Below are 15,374 nucleotides of genomic sequence, written 5' to 3' on the forward strand. Positions count from 1 at the left end.
GCGCCTCGCGCCAGGCAATGTGCCACAATGCCTTGCTCCTCAGTTTATCTTCGTGCTTCCTCGCTTCCCCTTTTCTCGAATGGACTCCAATCACCTTGAAAGTTCCTGCAACACCTAATCACATGTTTTAGTGCACAATCATAGCAAGTTCGACAAGACAAAGCCAATAGCCTCAAGATTATTCTTAAATTCCACCCCAACGTGGGCATTTATGGGCAAATTAGGCATATAAATACGCCTAAGATCATGCCACAAGCTTGGGAGCCATCTGATTTTCACAGTTCCCAGCTTCTTATACTTGGATACACTCGAGCTTATGAACGACTTTATATCTTTCTTTCTCTCAATTTCAACCCATTTGCCATCTATCCAGTCTCTTCAAGTCCTCACGTTCTTCCTTTGTTTCTCCAATAATATATTCTCGCCTTTTATTGAAACAAAAAAAAAAAAAACTTGAGGCATCAGGCAAAACTCCGGACAACAAATTAGCCAAGAGCTAGGCCTACTATTGAAAATGTTTTCCATTGTGGAGTTAGAAAGCCAATTTACGACAATGTTGAGCTTAGACATATGATTTCAAGGTATCTCGAGCTTTTCAGGACTATCACAATCCTGGATGCATCATATTGAACTTTTAGACGTTTCTGTGATACCTGTAACCTACCTTACACCTGAACTAACAACCTGTCATGCCATCATCGTGGCAAAGAACCTCTAAGTTTTCACCAACTTCAAAAGCCAGCTTATATTAAGGCTCAACAAGCTGAATTCCAACCGATCCTATGCTTCGAGATTTTATTTTCAATTTTGGGTAAGTTGGTTTGGCTTTTGCTATCTAGCTACCAGCCATTAACACACTTCTTGGGGTATCTAGAAGGTAAGGGAAGTCAAATTTACTATAATGTAAAGTAGATAGAAGATGAGATAAAAGTAATCTATAACTACTAGCCTTCACATTCTTTCTACAAAGATCCAATTGTATAAAACATCAACAACTCAAAAACACAAGCAACTTTGCAGCTTATACAACAATTTACTGGGGGTTCAGCTAAAAGAACCAAGTTCAACGCCGATAATTCCATAGACGGCTATGGGGTAATCTTAATCTTTATGAGCACATAAGATTTAAATTCTACATGTACATATAACCATCAAAATGAAAAAAAATTTCTACATTTCCTTAAAGAAAATATACTCTAAAATCAGCTAGTAATTAATAGGGGTCGCAAAAGTTAAGGTACCTAGAGCTTTTCAGAACCATCACAATCCTGGATGTCATCATATTGAACTTGCATACATTTTTGTGATACCTCTAAGACCTTACACCTGAACCAACAACCTCTCATGCCACTATCCTGGCAAAGAACCTCCAAGTTGTCACCAACTTTAAAAGGCAGCATACTGAATTCCAACCGGTCCAATGCTGGGAAATTTAATCTTTAACTTCAGGCAAGTTGGTGGTTCAGATTTTGCTATCTGGTTACCAGGAATTGGTTTTCTGATACCAGAATGGTCACTCTCACTGACACTTCTACTCTCCTTAAGTCCTTGCGTTAAAGGAACTTCTCGGGTGATATCTTTTACTTCGTGCAACATATGACCCATTGACTTAAGCTGGGCTTGTTAACTATGAGACAAGAGATATATTTCTCATAATCTCTGGGAGTCAAAACTGTAGCAAGAGCATCAATACAATCGAATCGGATCACCTGAACATGAGACGTGATAAGTACTTCTCTAGGTGGTCCTCAAGCTTTGGAATTACACAATGGACTCCCTGAAAATGTTCGGAACACCACACCTCAACTCTTTTCTGTCCCTTTTTGTTCTCATAAAAATCTTCCAAGTAACCTGGGTACTGACTTTCTTTTTCGACTGTGATTATAGTGAAGGAATTAAGCTGCAGAAAACTAAGAGATTACACGAGGAAGGAAAAGAAATATGAGGTCAAGGAACTGATTTAATGCTACAGAGTGCTTACAGTTATTGTAGTTCCATTTCTACTAAAAGAAGGATAATGTGTAAGTTGCTTGGCGCAGGTCCAAGCAGTACGTACCTGACCACAAAATATTTGATTTTTTTGCTTTAAACTTATTAGGAAGCTGTCCCTGGAACAGATATTCTCCCCTTCAGTAACTGAAGTTAAAAAAGTTGAAACTAATACAAAAAAAAAGTAGATCAACATATTTGAGACCTCATCAGCCAAGTGACCAGCCATTACAGCGCTTCTTCTCCTTTCACTTGTCGGGGTATCTACAAGATAAAGGGAAGTCAAATTTACTATAATGTAAAGTAGATTAAAGTTAAGATAAAAAAATTTTATAACAACTAATTGTAGCATTCTTTCTACAGAGATCCAATTGTATACAACATCAACAACTCAAAAACACTTCGCAACATATAAACCAATTGCAACAATTACACAAGAAATTGTTTGTGAAGTGGTAAAGGGTTTACCCGTGTGATAAATGTCACATCCCAAAAATACCCCTTAGACATGACTGGCATCCACTTACACCGCCTGTCGGGCGAACCAATTATCCATTTACTTACCCAATTATGCAAGCACTTTGAGCAATTTGTGCAAGTCTAGCAAATAAATAATAATCAATGCATGGAGAACAATAATCCAACAAAACTCCATAATCAATCTATTAACTCAATGATTACTCAAAGACTAATTATCTAGCCCAAATCCCACAATAAGACCATAGAGCATCTAATAGGACTATATGAGTTTAGTTGCCAGGCATGCAAACCCCAAGAAAAAGAAATTTTCTATAAAATAGATAGAGCTGAAACAGCAACCTCCACAAATAATGGAAGGGCTCACCTTAACAACAGAATCGACACGAACGGACTCGTTCCTCACTAGTCTCACCCTCCACAAAAATATCTGCATAGACATGTAGGTAAGGACTAAGGAGTGAGCTAAACCTTAACATCTCACACCTTAATCTAAGAATTAAAAGGTAAAATATCTTAGCTTCACTGTTGAAACTTAATAGGAGAAAATTTAGTCCAATATATTAACACTTATATTCCAAAAAAGTACTCCAACTGCGTAAAAACAAATCTAAGTGAAAACCATAAATTGCAGGGAACTAATGTGCATAACCAGTTGCTTCAAATAGCCATCACAGTGACTTAAACATTAAAATTCTCTAAGAATGCTAAACCTCATAATTGCCAAAACAAAAGAGCTTCAAATACTGTCAATAAGTCGTTCCTCATGCTAATGAAGTCACTATTTTTACTTTTACATTTACAATCATTACTATAGTTATATCTCTCTCTTTCATTATTATCCAATCACCACATAATCCTAATGTCTTCTAGTTAGAAGTGGTGAAATTTAAACTGCATCACTGAAAAAAATATGGTTTTCTCATGGTAGATTTTAAAGCTAATATTACAAATCCAATTTCACTAACTACCAATCATTGTCAAATCCTTTGTCCTTTAATCATTAGCTAATCATTATAAGGTACGGATTATGATAACTTTATGCAAATTCATGCCACATATATACTATAAATCTATAATATACAAGGCTCAGACAGATGAGAAGAATCACCTAGTGTTCTTTTGTCTCCACTGACTTTTGAATCTAAGACCTTAGGTTTCTCAACCACTAAACACTAGGCCACAACCTTGGGTGCCACAAAACATTTGTCAATAAGTTGTTCCTTTTCTCCCAAATTTGAAGAATCAATTCAACCACCTGGCCTACATTTCTTTAAAGAAAATCTACTCTAAAATCAGGTAGAAATTAATTGGGATCGTACTTAAAGGTAAATGAACATCAAAGCACAATACATAACATATACACCAAGGTCAATTAAAAGCAAAACATGCAGAGGAAGTTCAAAAATGCATTAACATTAATAAGATTACCAAACATGCATGATATTAAGGATCATATATAAATGCATAAACGAAAAATAAAAAAGAGAAGAAAAAGATAAAAAGAAGATCCAAACTGCATACAATGCATTCAATACAATATATCTTTGCAACATCGAAATGTAAAACCAAATAAAGAGAAAAGGTTTATTGTTTGAGTGAAAATCCAAAATGGTGCAAGAAGCAAGGGGCCAACTAGTATTGATCAACTAGGCCTATTAAAGATTCGACCCTACTTGGAAATGCAACAGATCACAGCCAGACAGAAGCAAGATCACAATCAGACATTTTGTGACCTTATTATTATTACCTTTTTGAGAAGGAAGACTTCATCATTCGTTGAATGCTACATAAAACATCCCCATTGCAACAACAACAACAACATACCCAATGTAATCCCAAACCGCCCTTAACTCTACCTCGTAGAGATAGAGAGACTACTTTCAATAGACCCTCGACTCCCTTTCTCCCACCGCCCAACTTAGAGCCAATTGACCTTCTCTTTCCTCAAGGAAGTATTGCACCTCCAGGATTATTTTCTTGCGTTGAGCCCCTTTCCCGTTCAGGATGGAAGTTGAAAGAGGTGAGACTGCTCCCTTGCACATTTGAGCAAGGATGCCATCAACTTATATGCGAAACCTACACAAAAGATTTATTCGCTATCAAGAAAAAAAAAAGGAGAATAGCATCAACACCTACATTCTTCACCAGTTATCTCGCCTATCAATTATAGCAAGAACTGATTAAACAAAGGGTCTAGAAATGAAAACCCCCCTTCCCTTTTCTGTCAAATAGTTAAAATCGACTGTAATTGGAAAAAGGAAGATATACATTCTAGGCCTTTATGTGGAAAAAAAAGGATGGCATAGATGTAGAAGGAAACTTTTACCTCAATTTATTTATTTTAATCGTTAAATGCAAACTTTTACCTCGGTCTCTCCGCAAACACTATTATAATCGACAATAGAGGAAAGATGGACTTAGAAGGTTAAATAAACCATTGAGACTACTAAGATATTAAGAAATGGTAGTATTTATTTTGTGTCTACCACATGTGCAATCAAACACATGGAAGTGTGCATTTTGATATTACACAATGTCACCCTTCATTGCACTCAATTCTTTTGGTAAAGATTCAGGTAATCTAATACTTCATTGGAAAATATTTTCCATCATACCGCACATAGCCTTATGGTAGAAACAACGGAAGGAAGATAGATATTCATAAAAAAAAAACTAATTGAGAGATTGAAGTTTCCCCCTTTAGCTATTCTTTCAAACATCTTCCCGTCCAAGTCTTTAAGGGCATGTTTGGCCATGAATAATTTTCATAATTGCATACCAGAATCATGTTTGTGCATAGAATTGTTACAACTTACAATACACATGTTTTCACTTTTTCACTCCAAATCACTCGCAAAAATTCAACATTTTTCCAAGTTGTATTCATGTCCAAACACAACTCCAATTACCACTTTTCAACTTTTTTTCAAATACCACTTCTTTTTATTTTTCAAATTCCCATTTTTATGTCCAAAATGTCCACTAAAATAGTATGAGCCCTTATGGTATCTAAGTACTGACGGAAACTCCCTCTAAGGGCGGAACTAGAGTTTCTATCACAAATTCGGCCAACCCACAATAACTTTAGATTGCATAAATCTTTACCAAAGAATTGAGTACAATAAATGGTGCAAGTGTGTTGCCAAAATGCCCACTTCCACGTGTTTGACTACACTCGTGGTAGACACAAAATAAATACAACCATTACTTACTATCTCAGTAGTCCCAATGGTGTATCTAACCTTCAGAGGCGCCATCTTTCCTCTATTTTTCAAATATTCATTGACTATGTGCAAATTATTATTTAGAACCCAATAACCTATGTTGCTCGAACTCTCAAAAATGTCGACCGGTGTAAGATTCTCCAGAAGTAGTGCGTTTTAGGAGAATCCGACATGGGTGCGGCATCGAAAGTGAAGAGTTTGTGCAACTTAGCCAATAACTAAAAAGACTAGAATCCGAGACCCATAAACTTCAAAATCTGGCTCTGCCTTGGAGTCTCCCTCTCCAGTCTCCCCCAACATTAAAAGCTCATTGACTAGAAACAAGTCAATACATATGAATTAGAAGATAAAACTATATTTTGTGGACTTATATCCATCTTATGTTTCTTCTGGAAGAAGACCAAGGAAATGATCTAGTTAAATCACAGCTATATAAATCCTATTGTATCAATTCACCTCTATACAGACCTGAATGCAATATTCAAAGGAATCATTTAGCTGATTATTTTAAACTGCTCTCCACCTAGTACAACCCTCTTTGGCTTATCTTTTATCAAGGTTTGGGACTGGATATGTGTTGCAAAACTCACATACCTAGAGTTCCTAAGCAGTTTTTAACAATTTAAATAAATTCATAACATTGCAATTAAAAATACTATTTTTTCCTATAGGAGTGTCCTTTTAACTATAGTATCCCGATACCTAGACATAATGAGCTTCTTAATCGTGATAACTAACCAAATTGTGAAGCATGAAGTAAGATTGTTATGGATCTTCTTAAAATAGCTCATATAAAACTTCTTTAAATTATTAAATATAGAAAATATGTCAGCTCACTAGAAAAAGAATCTCTCTCATGATGTTAATGACATCAAAAGAAAAGAGTTTCCTAGTGAGGTATCAATTTCACAGTGATTAAATTATGATTCATAACTTAACATGTAAAGAAGTGCAAATTTTAATGTTTGCTACTGTTGTATGAATAATTTAACAGAACCAATCGAACAAGAAGAATTGCGATCCACCAGCTACGTGGCTCGGACTCGGGTAGAGGTCAGATCCTTCATGGTCGAGCACCGTTGAGAGATACTTACAAGTCAATATTTACCTACAGTGCCAAAAGCATTTCACCATTATCGGAAAAAAACTGACCAACTCTTAGACGCCAGCATTATCACTTGTAGAATTGTCTAAAATCAGTTTGTTACCTGCAAGAAAATCAATACATCATCGCCTTTTTAGTTTAGGAGCATCATTGTCTTGCTTCTCAGCTGATTGTTTAGAAATTGACAGTTTGTTGTCTTCATTGCCACAAGCTTCGGAACCATCTTATTTTCACAGTTCCCGTGTTGTTTGATCCTGCATTTGGATAAATCAGTTAAACTCGAGCTTACGAACGACTTTATATCTTTCTTTCCCTTAACTTCAACCCATTTGTCATTTATCCAATCACTTGAAGTCCTCAGGTTCTTCCTTTGAATCTCCAATAGCATGTTCTCGCCTATGATTGAGAGAAAAAAAGAACATTGGGGCATCAGGCCATGACCAACATCGATCATTAAAATTTAAACAACAAATGAGCCTGAAGCTAGGCCTACTGTTTAAAAAATTTTCCACTGCAGAGTTGGAAAGCCAATTTATGGCAATACTGAGCTTAGACATATGATTTCAAGTAAGAATTGAAACTAATTAGAGACTTCAATTTTACATCCATTGGCTGTTGAGTTATCCTTACTCAAAGTTGCTAGGCATCAACCGATAAACAAGAATTCTCTTTTTTTTCCTTGTTTTCTATTTCTATTTTAACTTTTTAGTTTTTTGGGTGCGTTTTTGGCTATTATTTCTTACCAGGGAAATAAACCTGATGATGACCGCTTCCACAGACATTAATTTCAGCAACAACACCTTCCCACCACCCGTCAGACCACCAAGCATCAACTGCAGCTCCTATTTCAAAAGAGTAGTCAGAAGAATCCTCTAGAGGCCGAGGCCTAACTGTGAGGCGTCCTGTGCATCTCATGCCCAATTTTTCAGAGCCTGCAACTCTATAGGAAGGAACCCATTCCTATAAAATCAAGCAAAGGTGATGAGGAAAGAGAGTGAAGGGAGAACGGACAAGTCAATAGATGCAAGTAGATCATAAATTATAGTATATAAATTGAAGTTATAGTCACAGTTTAAGGTACCTCGAGCTTTTCAGGAGCATCACAATCCTCGATGTCATCATATTGAACTTTCATACGTTTTTGTGATACCTCTAAGACTTTACACCTGAACCAACAACCTCTTAAGCCACTATCCTGGCAAAGAACCTCTAAGTTGTCACCAACTTCAATAGACAACTTATATTGAGGCTCAACACGCTGAATTCCAACTGGTACTATGCTTGGAAATTTTATGTTTAACATTAGGCAAGTTGGTGGTTCGACTTTTCTTATCGGGTTACCAGGAATTGGCTTTCTTATACCACTCTTGCCAACACTTCTACTCCCCCTAAGTCTTTGAGTTGGAGGATCTTCTCGGGTAATATGTTTTACTTCGTGCAACATATGACCCTTTGACTTAAGCTAGGCTTGTTGACTGCGCGACACGGTAAATATCGCTTGACTATAGTAGCCCTCCAATTCATTCAGAGAGAATAGCAGGACCTGGTATTTTATTTCCCTATAGCACATATAGACACCAGAGGACAAATTTTTTGGGACAAAAGAGATATATTTGTCATAATCTCCTAGAGTCAAAACTGTAGCAAGAGCATCAATACAATTCGCTTGGATCACCTCAACATGAGACGTGATAAGTACTTCTCTAGGGTGTCCGTCAAGCTCGGGAAGTGCACACTTGATGTCCTGAAAATGTTCGAAACACCGAACCTTCGCTTTTTTTTGTCCCTTTTTATTCTCATAAAAGTCTTCCAAGTAACCTAGGTGCTGACTTTCTTCTTCGACCGAGAATATAGCAAAGGAATTAACCTGTAGAAAACTAAGAGATTACACGAGAAAGGAAAAGAAATATGAGATCAAGAAGCTGATTTAATGCTACCGAGTGCTTACAGTTATTGTAGTTCCATTTCTGCTAAAAGAAGGATAATGCGTACGTTGCTTGGCGCAGGTCCAAGCAGTACCTGACCACAAAATATTTGATTTTTTTGCTTTCAATTTATTAGGAAGCTGTACCTGGAATAGATACTTCCCATTCAGTAACTGTAGTTAAAAAAGTTGTAACTAGTATAAAAAAAAGTAGATCAACATATTTGAGACCTCATCAGCTAAGTGACCAGCCATTACAACACTTCTTCTTCTTTCACTTGTCGGGGTATCTACAAGTTAAAGGGAAGTCAAATATACTATAACGCAAAGGAGATTAAAGTTAAGACAAAAATAATTTGTAACAACTAGGCGTTGCATTCTTTCTACAGAGATCCAATTGTATACAACATCAACAACTCAAAAACATAAGCAACTTTGCAACATATAAACCAACTGCAACAATTACACAAGAAAGTGTTTGTGAAGTGGTAGAGGGTTTACCCGTGTGATAAATGTCACATCCCAAAATACCCCTTAGACATGACTGACACCACCTTGCGGGCGAACCAATTATCCATTCACTTACCCAATTATATAAGCACTTTGAGAAATTACGTGCAAGTCTAGCACATTAATAATAATCAATAAATGGATAACAATTATCCAATGAAACTCCATAATCCATCTATTAACTCAACGATTACTCAAAGACTAATTATCTAGCCCAAATCCCACAATAAGACCATGGAGCATCTAATATAATTACATGAGTTCAGCTATCAGGTATGCAAACCCCAAGAAAAAGAAGACATTCGCTATAAAATAGATAGAGATGAAACAACTTCCTCGATGATTAATGTGCAGGCTCACCTAAGAAACAGAACTGATGCGAACCCGTCAGCCAACAGTCTCACCCTCCACAAAAATATATGCATGCAATACATAAATATACCTAAATAAGATCCTCGACCCGCTACTTTAATACCCTTTGAACAAATGTTAAAAAATATAACCACACAACAAACACATGAATGATATGGATAGAAATATATTTTATTATTTTTTTTGAGACAAGGGTAACTAGAAATATATTTTATTATATAATGCTCAATAGGTCCAAACAAATGTTCAAAAATGACATTACATATTTCAACTCAATCCACATAAAGGAGATCAATCTAGCCCTAACAATTTCACGGCAGTATATATAATGTTCCAAACGTAAACCAGAGCATCATGTACAAGGTCCCTAACATACTACGGTAGCGTATGTATGCCCCAAGTAACTATATCACGACAGCGAAGGAAAAATATCCAACTCCCCAACGCCATGGTAAGAGATCACGCCACACCACAAATCACTTATTAAATATTTTTTTATATTCTTCTCAAAATAACATATATGCGGTTCGTCAAAGACCACCGATTTTGCCAAGCACACACGTGTCCCAACATATTGATCAGGCAGACAAAACACATTTTAAAAGCAAATTTTAGAAAGCAAGCACCAAACCTCAAAGTCTCATTTACCTTGCTAATCATGAGTTTCCCAACCTTGCAATGAATAAACACCAACCAAACAACCTCCAATTACCTCAATCTATGCAAAAATATTACGCTAGCCAAGGTCAAGTCTCAATACTTTTACATTTACGATATCTCTCTCTTTCATTATTATCCAATCACTTCTTAATCCTAATATCTTCTAGTTAGAAGTGGTGAAATTTAAACTGCATCACTGAAAAAATACATGGTTTTCCCACAGTAGATTTTAAACCCAATATTACAAATACAATTTCACTAACCACCAATCATTGTCAAATCATTTGTCCTTCAATCATTAACCAATCATCATAAAGGTAAGGGCTATGATAACTTTCTGCAAATTCATGCAACACATATACTGTATGTCTACAACATATAAACCACCATAAGTCAAATTTTATGCCAATACCTGAAGCTTATCACCCGAAACAGTAGTCTATGAAATTCTTCTTTGCCGTCCTTGAACTCCACAAAACATTTCTCAATGAGTTCATTTCTTTTCTCCCAAAATTTAAGGAATCAATTGCCCTAATAGGATAATGGGCTTGGCCCACTCCTTTTAACTCTCTTAATTATTATTATTTTTTTATTTTTTTTATGACAAGGGAAACCCGCAGCCGCTACCTTTTGGGTGCGCACAGGGTAAAACCCCCCGCTCCTATGCAATAAGATTATTATTATTATTATTATTATTATCATTATTATTTATGTTGGGTTAAAATTACCAATTAATCCCTCATTAAAATTTGGGTTATTATAAAAAGAGACACCGTATTTTGCAAACTTAGTTACTTAGACTTCTTGATTTCAATGAGCACATACACTATAAATTCTTCATGTGCATATAACCATCAAGAAGAACAAAGAATTCATTGTTGAAATATGGAAACAATATTATGACAACATTTACCAAGCAAATCAAACCAAAGTCTATATAAATGATCACGAGCTATATTAGGGGACATAAAATTCAACAAAATTCAGCCGCCACTATATTTGACATCGTGAATAACAATGATGTTATAGTCACCACTAGTTGAGTCATAAGCCAATCCCAAAATTCCTCCGGGCAAAATTGTGGATGAGGAAGTACTATTGATTCTCTTGTGGAAGGATTCCAACAAAAGGTTGGGTGTCTCAAAATCCACAATATTATCAAAAAGTATGATAATAGCCAAGTTATTGCAAAAACAATTGACTGGGTAATAACCCGGTTTAGAGTTTGAAGGGAAATTAAGTTTATGTACAACTTCAACCAGTTGAACTGGCGATAAAGGTCAAGAATAGATTGAAAATATACTATCATTGTGGCACTTCCTGCAAATAAGATTTTTTTGGAAATCTTGGTCATTAGTGGCATATTTGAGATGCATATTATAAATAATAATCTTCAATTGGACCTAGTAGGATATTAAGGTTTAGAATAAAAAAAACATTGTTTTCGCTTTACAACAGGGAATGTGTTTGTTAAATTAGCTATAGGCTTAACTCACACCCCAAAAGCTAGCTCACGCCACCTCACGCCCTGTACTTAGCATCCCGTGTGTGGGCAATTTTGATTTTTGGGGGCCCCAACATTGGGTGAGATGGCTTCTCTGATACCATGTTAAATTAGGCCTTAAACCTAACTCACACCCCAAAAGCTAGCTCATAAGAATTCACACATCGAAAAAGGGATGAGAATTTGGTCTCTTTATGTGGACTTGGACAATCCTCCCCTCATACAACACCTCTCAAGTCACTATCAGACTAAAGATTTGGGCAAGCTGAAATACTTTCAAGGTATTGAAGTGGCACAATCTGGCCATGGTACTGCTAAAACTCAAAGGAAAAATTCCTTAGACATTTTGGAAGACGGTGGTATGTTGGATTGCAAACATGTGGCTAGTACAATGGATCCAAATACTAAACTTATTCCAGGACAGGGGAGCCTCTAAAGATCTTAGCAAATATCAGAGACTTGTTGGCAAACTCAACTATCTTACGATCACGCGAGCAGACATCTCATTTGTTGTTAGTGTAGTTAGCCAGTTTTTACAATCACGTTGTGATAGTCACTAAAATGTAGTGATTTACATCCTGCGATATATCAAAAACTCTCCAAGGCAAGGTTTATTATATGAAGATAAGGAACACACCAACATTGTTGGATATTCTGATGCAAATTGGGCAGGATCTCCTTTCGACATGAGGTCCACTTCAGGTTATTGTGTTCTAATTGGAGGCAATATAATATCTTGAAAAAGTAAAAAGTAAGTTTTCTTAGCTAGATCAAGCGCATAGGCAGAATATTGAGTTATGGCACTAGCTACATGTGAGCTTATGTGGTTGAGACAACTTTTCCAAGAATTGAAGATGGAGGAGTTAAACCGATGACATTGATTTGTGATAACCAAGTTGCATTACATATCGCTTCTAATGCAGTGTTCCATGAAAGAATGAAGCACATTGAGATAGATTGTCACTTCATTCGATATCACCACAAGTTTTGTCAACTCAAAAGATCAGCTAGCGGATATTTTTATAATCACTCCGAGGATCCAGAATTGTCTATATTTGTGGCAAACTAGGAGCGTATGACTTATATGCTCCACCTTGAGGGAGAGTGTTAATTATGGTATATTTGGATAGTGTATATAAAGAATATTTAAATATAGTATGATTAAATAGTCTAGCTATGAGAATATTTCCTAATCCCTTTAATTAGGCAGTTAGGAGATTGTGTAATATTTTATTAGTTTCTTTCTTTATTTACATTATCTGTAATAACTATTTAGTCCCATCAACTTAAGGGAATGATCAATCAATTAAGGTGGTGTGCTTTTCTTGGCTCGTAGGAAGAAATGCTTGCCTCACACAAGATAAACTTCAAAGAAGGAGATTTCAACTGTGTTCTAGATGCTTTTTGTGAGGAGCTGCTAGAGAAATTAACAGCCACTTACTCATTCATTGTCGTGTGACTGGGAAATTGGCAACTATTCTTGAACATGGTGGGTAATTTTTTGTTTTATTTTTGGTGTAAAGAAAGCTATGTTGAGGAGGTTGAAACATTGGCTGATATCATAGTATCCTTGTGAAGCAGTAGCCTAAGCTTGGTTTGGATTTTGTAAAGTCTTTTTGCACTGTTATGGTGCAACTTTAATATATACTGGTAGTTAATGCTAAGACGTCACGAGATTGTTCATAATACTGTTCTATGTTAACTTACGAGTTTCAATAATTAACGGAACAACTAAAGACCAAATCACATAGTAATTTAGACTTTAGGATTGAACGACTCATAATGTTTGAATCAGCCAAAGAAAAAAGGCCTCATTCTCAAAATATTGTACTAAACCACAAACTTGTGCAATGCACGTTTTTCAAGAACAACAACACACAGGCAACTGAGGTTAAAATAAGGAGCACAAATTATACTTTCCTTGTAAAAACAAAACATAATGAAGTAACTACTTAGAAGGATAAGTTCTCATTTATTCTTCAAACAAGGATTATTCATCTCAGGGATACAAAGAACTACCATTAGTACACACTACTGAGCAATTCACGTATCACTTGATACATATGACTTTTATTTTTCTGTCGGACCACAGTCTTGACCTCCGATCGAGCTACAAACACGAGTAGATAGGCGGTTAGGGGGGGAGAGGTTCAGCTGGACCTGATTTTTCAATCAATCTCCGGACGTTTAGTGCCGCTATTGGTGCGAGTTGTAAGAAATCTTTGTCTCGAGTCAGTCTAGGCTAAATCCAGATGCACAACTAAATTGAAAATTTAGCTTGTGCCTGGAAAACTGAAGTCGGGAACAAAAATCTCGAAATAAAAATGGAACTGGAAATAACTTTTCACCATCTCCCACTGCTCCCTCCCCAAAACCCACGGGAGGGAGGCTTCTTTAGGGAAACAATAATCGCAACAAAATTTAGTTTCTTCCCTGTGAAAGCAAAAGATCTTTCATCTACAAACTCATCAAAATGGGATTTTTTTTTTCATCTACATATTGATTAGCAAAGCACTGTAAACCAATGAATAGTACACAAAAAGTGAGACTGATATTGACCTATCACATTGATAAAGTTTGGATATTCGCAGAACTTGAACATTGTTGCTTTTAGACATATAAGACATCTGCCGTCTCTAAATTGATTGTGTGTAACCAGCAGCCAAGAATCTATAATCAACTTCTTCAGAAATAATAAATACTAGAAATGTACGCAAACAAATACTTCAAATCTCATGTAACTGAAACCTTAGACTGCTACATGATTATACATACTTGAAATAGGTAGTGATTTGTGATGCTTTGAAATCAAAAACATCAGCCGTTCCACTATATCTCGCTTTGCACGCCACTTTGTTTCAGAATTTATGCTACTTGTATGCCCAAAAACATCCAAATAATCCTCTGAGATAACAAATACCATGTGCCTTGCACTTCTTTCAGTACCCACCACAACAAGGATCATCTCCCTTGATGAATCCTTCAAGTAGTAGTGCACAACACGATGGTCCTTCCCTTGAGAAACAACGCGCTTTTCCCACGAAATAAATACATGACTATTTGTATCCATCATGATGCCATAGAGAAACAGTTTGGATTAATCAAAAAACAGCCCAGCTCTTAAACACCCTCATCCACAAACACAAAAAATCATTTTTAGGTAACAATCATTTTGGAAAAACAATCCAAAGCAGTCCTGAACAAGAAGTAACAGAAGTACAAAAAACAACACATAATAACAACATCATCAGTAACAACAACAACGACAGCTAGTCACAAAACATGACTACAGAAACAACATGATAATCAAGGTACAAGGAACAACAGATCGTAACAGAAATCGAAGGACAAGAAACTATAGGGGCAATAGTATGACTACTAATATAAACAGACAGCAAAAGACATAGAGCAAACTAATCCTCCTTAGTTCTTAGACACAAAGAAGAGATTTTTTTCCCAACATTACCTCCTGATGACCATATAAACAATGAAAAAACAGTATCAAACCACAACCCCAAATGGAACACAGTCAGAATTTTGCTTAATCCAAAGATAAACTGCCCTTATTCCAGAAAACTCCCAAATGCAACACAACTATAAAAAAGA

General features: G+C 36.1%; 1 protein-coding gene across 1 annotated transcript; it reads right to left on the reverse strand.

The window, feature by feature from the left end:
* Positions 1-6,745: 6,745 nt before the first annotated feature.
* LOC125817908 (uncharacterized) lies at positions 6,746-14,838 on the reverse strand. Its single transcript, XM_049497414.1, has 6 exons — positions 14,544-14,838; positions 8,949-9,012; positions 7,880-8,228; positions 7,542-7,758; positions 6,902-7,194; positions 6,746-6,801 (listed from the first exon to the last, which is right to left on the reverse strand). Exons 1-5 carry the CDS (start codon positions 14,836-14,838, stop codon positions 6,932-6,934), a joined length of 1,188 nt encoding a protein of 395 aa, XP_049353371.1. The 3' UTR covers positions 6,746-6,801; positions 6,902-6,931.
* Between the last annotated feature and the right edge of the window lie 536 nt (positions 14,839-15,374).

The sequence above is a fragment of the Solanum verrucosum genome, unplaced genomic scaffold (assembly GCF_900185275.1).
Source record: "Solanum verrucosum unplaced genomic scaffold, falcon-dt-bn FXZP01000254.1, whole genome shotgun sequence".
NCBI lineage: Eukaryota > Viridiplantae > Streptophyta > Magnoliopsida > Solanales > Solanaceae > Solanum > Solanum verrucosum.